Source organism: Acartia tonsa, chromosome 12 (genome assembly GCF_053477335.1).
Source record: "Acartia tonsa isolate MP-2025a chromosome 12, ASM5347733v1, whole genome shotgun sequence".
Classification (NCBI taxonomy): Eukaryota; Metazoa; Arthropoda; class Copepoda; order Calanoida; family Acartiidae; genus Acartia; species Acartia tonsa.
Genome location: NC_137271.1, coordinates 44,665,707 through 44,677,917, shown reverse-complemented (window position 1 = coordinate 44,677,917; position 12,211 = coordinate 44,665,707). Strand labels below are relative to the sequence as shown.

Genomic DNA, 12,211 nt, shown 5'->3' with positions numbered 1-12,211 from the left:
ACTATCGTAGTAGTAAAATATGGAGAGAAAAAATATGTGACGTTTTCCCTACTATAAAATATTACTCAAAATCATTCCTAGGTCAGTCTCAAGCAGAAGCAGAACACGATAGCAAGCAATAAAAAGACATATATAAATATATCTAAAATGACATTCAATAACAAGAACGAAACAGGCATGATGGGCCAAAACAGCGGAGCTAAAAATTCCATTAAATTGGAGGCAAAAGGTGAATTACCAGAGCCACAGCTGGAATATGATTATTTTCCTGGCAAAATTGATCCTTATGTAATTGTTATCCTCTCACAGCTGTAAATAAATAGTTAGAAAAATGAACTTTAAAGCAAAAAAGTGCCTCATTCAATTCATCAAAAATATGAAGAAGAAAAAAAAATGAAAAACAAAGAAAAAAGGAGAAAAATAGACTTAATATACTGTGATCAAAAAATTAAAAAAAGAAGAAACCAAAAATATTTGTAAAATTATTCTTTGATTGTTCTAAAAATAGAAAAATAAAAGTTTTGTTTTGTGGTAGTTATTTATCGCATCCTATTATAGACAGTTTTCCACGGGTAGTAAAATAAAACAGAATAAGAACAATTCAAGTTATGTTAGCCCAATAGAATTTGTTAGCCCAAAGGGGCTGAATGATACTTTGGGTCAACAAAACAAGGATTATTTTAATGATTTTTTATATATTCTCAAGGAAAATTCTCTATAATACGATGCAATGCATTATTTTTCAGTATTGCTCAGAACCTGTTTAATTAAATCCAGCAGAAATAATCGGATTAGAAGCCATACTGAAAAAAAATTTCAAACAACAACAACAATTTTCAAAGTTATTTAGCCTATCCATAAAGATCTCAAATGCTATGATTTTGTTTTACTAAAAATGTTTTTATCTAATTTATACCATTTATTCTTTTTTTTATGTAATAATTATGTATAATAATTTTGGGTTAAATTCTTTGTTATATTTTTTTAATTATGTTCTTTTTTAATAAATGTTTTTTTATAATTATTTCGTTGTTTTCAGCTGAAAATTATACAAAAATGACAACTTTACAAAAGAGAAGCTAATGTGGTAGACGGACAGACCGTCGCTTTCCAGAAAGTTTTGCTAGAAGTGAAATTTAGATACTTTATCAAGAATCCATCTGGGTATCGTAAAGGGGCTGATACGCTTCACACCTATATTTACACTAACAAATAAGCAAATTAAATACAAAATATTGAGTACCTAATTTCATATTTCTTTGAAAAAATTATCTTCACAAAAGCAAAGAAACATATATTTAATAAAGCTTTTGATAAATTTTGTCGATGTGTATATTAATGCTTTATTATTGCTTGGGTCTTACGCCAGATTAGTATATATACGAAAATTTTTCACTTGCATTTTCATTTGCATATTTTTTGTATATTTATTGGAATATCATACTCTAAGGGTTATATTCCAGAGCCAATAGGTGGGTTCTATAGTCGGAATTGTGATCACAGTTCTATCACATTGCTGTTCTATCACGGTATCTCACATTGCGGTACCTCGGGCGGCCATTTTTGTGTGTCGGTGCGTTCTATAAACATTACTGTGAGAGATAATGCGGTAATATGGTACAGTGATAGAACTGCAATACTGCAGCTGTCATCAACAACAAAATCAACAGCAAAACTACAATAAATGGGATGTTAAGCAAATGTCGTCTTTGAATTTTGGTCAATTCAGCCTATTTTTTTAAAGTACAGAAAATGTGAAGGGAGAGGGGGAAAGAAAATGCCCCTCCCCCCCCTGGAAATTTTTTTTTTTTACTCACTTATAGATTACCTAATTTTTTTTCAATTATATATTTTTTTCTACAAAATTTAAAAAAAAAATTTTAATTTCCATTACCTATCAAAAATTTTATATTGAAAATATCTATTTTTATAATAATTATTCAAATTTTTTTTCTTAAAATTTTTCATCCCCTGCATAGAGATCTGTTGGGAATGCCCCGTTTTTTTCATCATAAACCATGCTTTCAATGCATGATTTATTGTTTTATTTACATAATTTTTGTCTGCAAAAGCAGGAATTTTGACAGCTTTTGATAGCTTGTACTGTGAGATGCTGTTCATCTCCCTGATCCATCTGTGAAATCAACAGCAATGTGAGATGACGTCATAACAGCGATATGTTACAGCGATTGCGTATACCGTGAGATGACTTCTGAACGTCTAGCGTCAGATTTTTGTTGTTGATACCGTATTTGCAGCTGTCAATACCATAACAGTTTTGTTTATAGAACCCACCTAATATGTTTAAATAAAACTGCAATAAATAAATGTAAACAGACAAAAAATTTTATAATGAGATAATATTGTAGAACTTTCCTAAAATATAAACTATCAAGATGTATCTTAATGTATGTCCATTAATTTCTCATAAACGGCTGAACCGATTTTACCTCATTTTTCAGGATAAATAGTTTATTTAGTTAAAAAATTATTATTTCTGACTTTCTATTTTATATTAGCGTTATTGTTTGAATATTTTTTGTTTCTATTCAGCTATTGTTTGTTAGTTATTAAGAAATGCTGGATTAGATAACATTAAACAAAATGTTATTATTCAGTTTGTTTTTCCTTTTCATATCAAAGGTAATGAAAAATATAGTGAAATCATTTATAACAAACGCAAAAGCAGCTTCTTCTTAAAAATTATTATGTGAAAAAAATTTAGCTGGTTGCTGCTTGTGAATGTTTGGATGTTTAACCAGACGATGTAATCTTATAAAGTGATACAATCAGCTGGCTAAAATAATGATACCCCCCCCTCCCATTTATCACCTTTACATACTCCCCTTCCCCCCTAGATGAACGAACAGACCAATGAATAAGGCCCACGTATTCTATATTATTTGTATTTTTGAAACCTGCATATTTTTCATAGTAACTTAATTAATCTTCAAAAGGTTAAAGATTTTTTTTGGTAAACTTACTAGAGTTTTGGAAAGGAGGATTACTAGGACTTTACTAGCCATAATCTTAAAATTTTGAAAAGAATATAGGTACACTAAAGTGGTTTTAATTATCAATATTGTTGTTTTTTAGGTAAATTGCTATGGCTTTGGTATAGTACCAGAGTTTGGACGTTATCCAAGCTATGCCAGATATCCAGTTCAAGTGTATCCTGTTCATTATAGCCTCCAAGAATCTCACTTTGCTCCCCAGGTTTAGTTTTTTTCTTCCTGCTTTTTTTAGCTCCTTTTATAATATACACGTTTTCAATAAACTATTAACTTTATATATTTACTACTAGCGGAAATAACCCTTGAGGCCTTTAGGGGCACGTAAAATGTTTTCTTTTTAATCCATATTAAGATCATCTGATTAGTAAAAATATTTTTAAGGCTGCTAGATGAGGTTATAAGTTATATTTTTTTGCCATTTCTCTTGGGAGGATGGTGGTACCCTCTCCAAAAATAGCTACAATTCTTTCCATGACCTATGAGAAGCTACCCTGTAATAAAGAACCATATCAGTTCAGCGGTTAGCAAGATTCTTTGGTACGAACAGACACGCAGATTTTGTTTCTTTATTATTAGGATTATAAGTTTAACCCATAAGAAAATTAAATAGACATTCCTTCAAAGAAAAATTTAGTTAGTAATTCTATGATAGTCATATTTTTTTTTTGAGGGGGGGGGGGGATTTTGATTGATGCTAGAGCTTAAACTTTTTTATATTTCTTCTGTTAGGCATCTACTTTATTGTTAGAAGTTTTCTAATAGTAAACAAAATGGTTTATATCCTGTGTTTTTATTTATTTATGGAAGTTGTCATCAGTGTTTTCAATCTTTCTTACTAATTAAATTCTAATTTTATTTCTTATTAACAATTGCTTGAATTTTAGGCTATGTTTCTGTTGCAACAAAATCCGCAAATTATCCAACAACACTACCCATGGACCTCTCCTCAAGTTCCCACCAAACCTGAGAAGCATATTCCTCCAAAAAATGCAGGTGAGAATATTTAACATGCTACCTGTAAATATAAATAAATACAGTGTTTTTTATGAGAACTTGTTAACCCACTTATAATTATCAGAATTTAATGATAAATGGCTTATTTTCTTCGTTTTTTGGACAATTAATAGAACAACAAAAAAATATTTTAGTTTTTATTTAAAAAGTACAGTAAAATATAAATTTCAACACTTAGGTGTCAACATATAAAAATAGTTTTAGCGCATTTTTCTTATGCTCAAATCTTCTACCCTTTGCAAGAATGGCTGCAATTGCAAAACGCTTCAAAGTTGAGATATAGAACTAGTAAACATTGACAGTTACTTAAGAATGTTCTAGTACATTTCCCTAATAGTATCTGTATTAATCTGTATGCTGATTACATTTTTTAGTTGTTGATTTGGTACCTGGATCCGATGAAAATATATCTGGACATTTAAAAATATCCACCATCCTACACCCATACAAGGTTGACTAGACAATTTTCAATAAATAAGGTTGAAACATATTCGGCAATCTCGTAAAAATGGCAATATGGTGTATTTATTATCAAAGAGGTAGTTGCATGAAGTACATTTAAAAAAATTGATTGCAAGCATACATTACAAGAACACCATCTAACATATATAATTTTATACTTCAATAAATAGCAATTAATCAGGCACCACCACAATAGTCATCATGCTGTTTTTGTCAAAACAGGACAGCCATATAAGCATATATCCAAAAATCATGATTTTCAAGTCTTGATATTTTTGAAATTAGAAGCTACCCTGTAAAGGAGAACCCGATCGGTTCAGTGGTTAGCGAGATCCTTTGCTACAAACAAACAGACAGACAGACATCGTTCTACTTTGTATTATAGATGTCCTTTAAATGTAGTTAAAACTATTGAACAGAAAAAAAATGAAGTTCATTAAATTTAATTTTAAATGCACTTCGTGCAACTACCCCTTTTAACTTGAAAGTTCTAAATTATCTTTTGTGTAAATTGTAAACAATGACAAAATTGTTGACTTAAAAAAATAATCAAATGCTTTGTCAAATTTTAAATTTTTAGAGGCCAAGCTATACTATAATTTACTTCATTTTTGTGCCAGTCTGTCCGCAATGCTATATGGAATATGTGATTTTGTTGTACGCTATTAAAGATAGATTTGCTGAAAATGCACCAATGAGCATTCAGAATATATATCTATTTAGTCCGTCAGTCGGTCAGTCATACTCGAAAAGTTTTTTTTTATTGTTGTTGATAGGCTGTTCACATTCAAGGAGAAATCTACAATCTGAAACCAGGTATAAAATATGTTACTTTTAGTAGTTACAAAGCTACCATATGGATAGATATGTTGTGTACTTTCTCAAAATAGTTTTATAATAGTAAAAAGTTAACAGCAAACATTTAAGACTACTTTTCGGTTGAGGGTACCACAAATCTCTCAAGGGAAATCACCGCTATAAAAGAAATCGCCCCTATAAAAAAAATCAAATCAATCCAGTTTTTCTTTTTAAAATTAAAACAAAATTTAAAGTGGGTAGGGGCTGACTTACCCGTATACCGTAATAAAGTAATAATTTTATTTCCTTACTAAACAAAATTAATTATTTGATGTGGATGGGGATGGATGTGACACTTTTAAAAACAACCATAAATAATTCTTAATATTTCTCCAATGTCAAATGATATTTATTGAAATGTATAGATCCTTTTACCTAACTTGCCAAAAAAATATTGTACTATTTGTGTTAAGGTCTGCATGGATTCCATGTTCATATGAAAGGAGACTTAACAAATAAGTGTAAGGTAATATTTTTTTAACCCATGAATGTGGCTTCACACCCAGCGCATCAGCATTTCTTTGTGGAGGTGATGTGTTCGAATTTCGACTCAAAACAGCGTCATAACTAAAGACTATTTTAGATGCGAAACATAGTTAAGGTAGGACTTTCAGACTAAGGTCATGCAATCAAAGATTTGGCTCCCTCCTCTTGGGAGGTAACTTATCTGATAGCCATGGTGTCTGGGCAAAAAAGGAAAGACGCCAGATTTTCATGTTCTCTAATAAAGTAATACTTGCAGCTGGCAAAATCAATGATTCCTCCCTTCCACCGCCTTTACCCCATCCCCTGATCAATAAATTATTTTGCTATTAGCAACCTAAATGAACGACATTATCATAATATCCACATATTTTCTATATCCATTCGTTTAGGATGCTGAAGGACATTTTAACCCATCTGGGGCTGACCATTCTAGCCCTGATAGTGCTTCAAGGTAATATATTTTCCATTATGGCTTCGAAACCTAGTAATATCCGCAGGAATAAAACTGGTTTTAGTCATACTGAAAAATTATGTTTAGTATCGTATTACAGACATTTTTCTACGAATACTAATATAAACAAACTTTGCTAAAAAAAAGGTTTTAATCATATAATGTTTCTTTTTAATATTCGTGGAAAACAGTTGTTTATATTAAAACGATGCGATAAATAACTCTTAACTGAATAGTAATTTCCTAAATATACTCGGTAGCTTTTATTGGTCTAAAATAAGGTCAAAGGCTATTTAGCAGCGGTAGGTCAACTCTCAAAAGCTTAATGTCTCTAGGTAAAAAGTAAACTCTATCCCAAAAATATATCTAAATTAAATAAACCAAAAAAAGAGATAGGATTGATGAGGAAAAGGGGATTGATAGTATCGTTAATTTAGTCAGCTGCAAGCATCACTTCACTAGAGTACATCAAAATCTTGTGCAACATCCAAGTAATAATATATCGATTGCTGGACCTCAAAGAGGTTAGAAGCGAAGATAATAAATTGACCTCATAATTGGCTTGTAATTAGGTTAAAGAAAGCCTGCAAGAAATACACCGCTCCGACTTTTGTAAGACCATCACAAGTATACCCAATACCCTAAATTTGAACCCTCCAGCTACAATAAAAAAAAGTCGTAGGCATCGTGGCATTTTAGGGAGCTGAAAATCTTGTGACATTCTTTCAGCAGTCAGAGCGGTACATTCCCTGCAGGTTTCCTTTATATGTTTAGACATGCTGGAGATCTGGGCAACATCATAACCCCTGCAGGAGGCCAAACTACTTATGTCAATATTGTTGATAGGTAAGTAAAAGGGAAGTCTTAGCTTTTTTATTGGGGTAAAATATCTGCATGAGATGTAATTTTTATTTGGTGTGGGGCAAAAAGCTCCCAAATATTTGTACCCTTACACATATTATTACTCTTTTAGTAAAATTTACATGCCGGGGAGGGGGAATTACCCACCTAAACTATTTATCATATTTTTTTTTGTTTTTTTTTGGGGGGGGGGGGTAAAACAATGTACTGATAAATATCAAAAAATACATACAAAATTACATGTGAAAGGTTTTGTGATTTTTTCCCATTAAATATAATCTTAAGGTTCTTATATTTGCTTTTAAGTCGCATGATCCGAAATCACATCAACAGATCTATAGTTTTGATTATATACAGACAACTACCTCACTTCCTTTTTCAAAGACCTCTATTGATTCGTCTGCATCTAAATTATTTTCTACTACTTGGCTGTGTTAATATAGGCGACACATTATTGGTTGATTTTCAATGACCCAATAGAAAGGTTGCACAAGGCGGTTGCGATTGGGAGGTACAGTTATTTAACCCTTTCTCCCTCTAGTGTTTTACTCTAATATCCCATCAATGATTTATTGTGTTTTCTTACTTATGGATGTTTTGATCCTTGTTTACTTTAGGATGATAACACTGGGTGATGGTGGTGTGAATGATATTGCAGGTATTAAACATAATAGATGTGTAGAGGGTCCATCTGGCCCTAAAATTCGTCATACTTAAAAAGTGATTCCTTAGCATAATAACACCTTTGTTTATTTTGGCATTCAATTCATACAAGCGATGAATTTTTCGAGGATATAAATTCTAGAAAGTTTATAGCTGACTTGTTATGCGAAAAAAATATGACTTTCCTGCCAAAATGTACCACTACTGTTCTCCTATTGGCTGATTTAGTGAGTATGTCTCTAGATTGTATCAATTTTACAGGTAGGTCCCTAGTAGTACATGCTGACAAGGATGATCTTGGTAAAGGTGGCGATGCTGGAAGCCTGGCAACAGGAAATGCTGGCGCTAGGAAAGTTTATAACTATGGTTTTCTTATCTCCATTATTAAACTAGCATCTTCGCCCCTAGCCTCTAGGGATTTTGTTTTAAAGAATTAGCTTAAAACTATTCCAAGACTTGAATCTAAAAACAACATAACCATAAACTATAATAAGACCTAGATTTAGCTTACTTATAATAAAGAACCCAATCGATTCTGTGGTTAATAAGATCTAAAGCTGCAGAAAAAAAAATCCTTACCACTTTATATTTTAGTATTAGGTGCTTTCCCTCAAAGTGAAATGAAACTCTCTCCCATTATTTTAAAATCTTAAAAAGCGAAGCTTTTCTATATTTAGCGTCCGTCCGTCCGGAACGGATAGCTCTTTACGCTGATTTAGGCATGTAATAATTGTCATATCGATTTCTAATTTTGCATGGTGATACCAGAAAGTCAATACATCCATTTTATACATGTCGATTTTTACCTTTTTAAACAACAAATTTGTATGTGATATATATATCTGATTATCTGATTTCTGTAATACTGATTCCTAGGACAACAAGGTAGAATGTTATAAGTGAAGCATCTCTATAATCAAGTCCTAAAAATGTAAGTATGTCCTTAAACAGTATTCTGTATTTCAGCAGTTTTTAGCAAATTTATTTACAATTTTTTCGACTTTAATACTTTTATATACTTATTAATGAGTTCTGGCACTCTACAAATGTTAATGTTCGTTTGTCCTACCGTTTCAGAGCTTCGCTTTTATGGATGTTGTCATCTTTGTTTGAAAATAAGGAGGCGGTAGGTTTCTTTCCAATGCCTAAACCTTGCGGGCTCTCCAGTACCTAATGCTTAACTTAACCTAACTAATGAACACATGATAAACTACCCCCCCGGGCCCCCCCCCCCCCAATCCCTTATTTTCAATTAATTTAAAAAATTAGGGTGGAGTATTTATGCTTAACAGGATATTTTGTGTGAAATTGTCGGATTTTGTTTTTGGGGTTCTTTCAATTTCTTTTTTTATAATGGCCTAATAAATGAAAAAATCTAATAATAAACATAGTTATAATCTAACTTTTAGGGTTGCTTGTGGATTAATTAAGCTTATCAATGGAGTTTGATAATTCTAAAGCTGAGTCTCTACAATGTAGTGAACATTTACAAAGTATTAGATCTAATGTATATTTTAGATGTGAAATAAATTATTATTTGTTCATTATTTTAGTTATTACTTATTTCTTCTGTTGGAGACTTTTCTGCTTCAAATATCACAAATAAAACGACTTTTTAACTTGTTTATTATACATGTTTTAATCCTTGGTCGCATATTTTAGGAAAAAAGTCACTGTTTTTATGAATCTTGGTTTTATTTTACCAGTTTATCAGATTATATCCAGCGGTGTTAATTGTTCGCAAAATTATACATATTCATTGCCTATCTTTCAGTATTCTCCTTCCTTAAATAAAAAATATATAAGCAGGGGCTGCTATTTAGCCAATTAATTCCATTTGAAATTACGAAAAATAAATATTTTGTTGGAGTAAAACTTGTTTTTTGGTATACCTGAAAGGGAAGTGGGTAAGAAGTAGAAAAAGGGAATGAGGTTGAGGGGATATTTTCACTTAGAATTGTTTGCCAGAATCACATTCCCTTTTCCCGGCCCTGTATATATGTAATAGGTGCATTATTTGCCAAATGTACCACTTTTCTGCACTACCTCTCTGATTTTGTTAATACTCTATATTTTGGTCCGTTGGGTGATTCAAGGATGCTGGATGGCCAAAAAAATGTTTCAGAGTCCCTGGATGTCTAGATATCTAGCTATCTATGAAGGTAGGTAACAAAAATTTAAAAATCACCCATTTTTTCACAATTTTAAAAATAAATTTTTTCATCAATCTTACATCCAACCTATACATTTTATACACCAAAATGATCGTTTATTCATGTAAAAAGCGCACATAATGCTATTTTGGCCAAAACTCTAATTTTACAGGGTGTCCAACAAAAAGTGTATTTTGGATATCTAGCGTAATACCCAAAATACCTGTCCGAAAAAAATCATTTTTTTTGGCTTTAATCCTGTGTTTTATCTGTGGGCATATGTGGTATATAACGGTTCGGAGGACCCGGGACTATAAGGTTGTCAAATTTCATTTTGGGACACCCTGTAAATGTGATTTTTGTGTCTGTAGAGCTAATACTTGGTCCAAATTGGCTATTTTTTTCAAATTACTTTAATATATGTCTTAGTATGTTTGGTCATAGTGTTTTCTGACCAGATCAATATTTTCCTATTTTTTGGACACCCTGTATTTTCAAAAAAAGAGAAGAAAAAAAAATTGTTTTTTTAAAATTTTTTTTTCTATTTTTAAGTTACTCTAAACTGTCATATAGATACAGATTTTGACTAATAACAATAATATTTGCCTATTTTACAAATTTTTACACTTTTGGGACACCCTGTGCATGTTTTTAAAAAATGATGGTTTTTGCCCATTTTTGGGAGGAAGGAGTCGTTTGAGGGCCATAGACTATTTCTTCATTTTTGTAGAACTTTTCAAGATACATCATTTGTTATTTATGCAAAAAGCGCAAAAACCGAACCGTTTTGCCGTTATTCACTGCCAAAGGCGGAATTTTTTACGTTTTTTGCCGTTCCCGAGGTTCTAAAGGGCATTTGAGGTAGGAAGACATTGATTTTTCAAGATAACTGTGAAATACTTTTATTTAGGCATTTTAATTTACTAAATTTCATGTAAAGTCAAATTTTTTGTGCAGCTAACCGTTTTTCGTCGAGATGGATTTCAATTGTTAAAACAAGAAAATGAAGTGAATATAATATAAATAATTGCTATAACATAAGTAATAAAAGAAACATAAACCATGTGCATTTGAAATTCCTTTTGACAAAAATCGGTTGGATATACAAAAATTTTTACTTCACATGAAATTTAGTAAATTAAAATGCATAAATAAAAGTATTTCACAGTTATCTTGAAAAATCAACGTTTTCCTACCTCAAATGCCCATTAGAACCTCGGGAACGGCAAAAAACGTAAAAAATTCCGCCTTTGGCAGTGAATAACGGCAAAACGGTTCGGCTTTTGCGCTTTTTGCATAAATAACAAATGATGTATCTTGAAAAGTTCTACAAAAATGAAGAAATAGTCTATGGCCCTCAAACGACTCCTTCCTCCCAAAAATGGGCAAAAACCATCATTTTTTAAAAACATGCACAGGGTGTCCCAAAAGTGTAAAAATTTGTAAAATAGGCAAATATTATTGTTATTAGTCAAAATCTGTATCTATATGACAGTTTAGAGTAACTTAAAAATAGAAAAAAAAATTTAAAAAAAACAAATTTTTTTTTCTCTTTTTTTGAAAATACAGGGTGTCCAAAAAATAGGAAAATATTGATCTGGTCAGAAAACACTATGACCAAACATACTAAGACACATATTAAAGTAATTTGAAAAAAATAGCCAATTTGGACCAAGTATCAGCTCTACAGACACAAAAATCACATTTACAGGGTGTCCCAAAATGAAATTTGACAACCTTATAGTCCCGGGTCCTCCGAACCGTTATATACCACATATGCCCACAGATAAAACACAGGATTAAAGCCAAAAAAAATGATTTTTTTCGGACAGGTATTTTGGGTATAACGCTAGATATCCAAAATACACTTTTTGTTGGACACCCTGTAAAATTAGAGTTTTGGCCAAAATAGCATTATGTGCGCTTTTTACATGAATAAACGATCATTTTGGTGTATAAAATGTATAGGTTGGATGTAAGATTGATGAAAAAATTTATTTTTAAAATTGTGAAAAAATGGGTGATTTTTAAATTTTTGTTACCTACCTTCATAGATAGCTAGATATCTAGACATCCAGGGACTCTAAAACTTTTTTTTGGCCATCCAGCATCCTTGAATCACCCAACGGACCAAAATATAGAGTATTAACAAAATCAGAGAGGTAGTGCAGAAAAGTGGTACATTTGGCAAATAATGCACCAATAACATGATTGTTGAATAGTTAATTGATTACTCTTTCAACAACCAC

General features: G+C 31.4%; 1 protein-coding gene across 1 annotated transcript; it reads left to right on the top strand.

Annotated features, from left to right (window-relative positions):
- The first annotated feature begins 2,408 nt into the window (after nt 1-2,408).
- On the top strand, nt 2,409-9,358 carry LOC145333875 (uncharacterized). The gene is made up of 11 exons (XM_080179136.1): nt 2,409-2,643; nt 3,097-3,216; nt 3,899-4,007; nt 4,403-4,479; nt 5,267-5,306; nt 5,762-5,814; nt 6,224-6,285; nt 7,060-7,131; nt 7,764-7,804; nt 8,071-8,159; nt 9,220-9,358. The coding sequence occupies exons 1-11, from the start codon at nt 2,605-2,607 to the stop codon at nt 9,256-9,258; spliced, it is 741 nt and encodes a 246-aa protein (XP_080035262.1). The 5' UTR covers nt 2,409-2,604; the 3' UTR covers nt 9,259-9,358.
- The last annotated feature ends 2,853 nt before the right edge of the window (nt 9,359-12,211 follow it).

Excerpts from the sequence above, each read along its gene's own strand:
- LOC145333875 (XM_080179136.1), top strand. The coding sequence starts at position 2,605 with ATGTTATTATTCAGTTTGTTTTTCCTTTTCATATCAAAG. Across the intron at positions 7,132-7,763 it reads TATGTCAATATTGTTGATAG|GATGATAACACTGGGTGATG; the intron begins GTAAGTAAAAGG and ends TGTTTACTTTAG. Across the intron at positions 7,805-8,070 it reads TGGTGTGAATGATATTGCAG|GTAGGTCCCTAGTAGTACAT; the intron begins GTATTAAACATA and ends TCAATTTTACAG.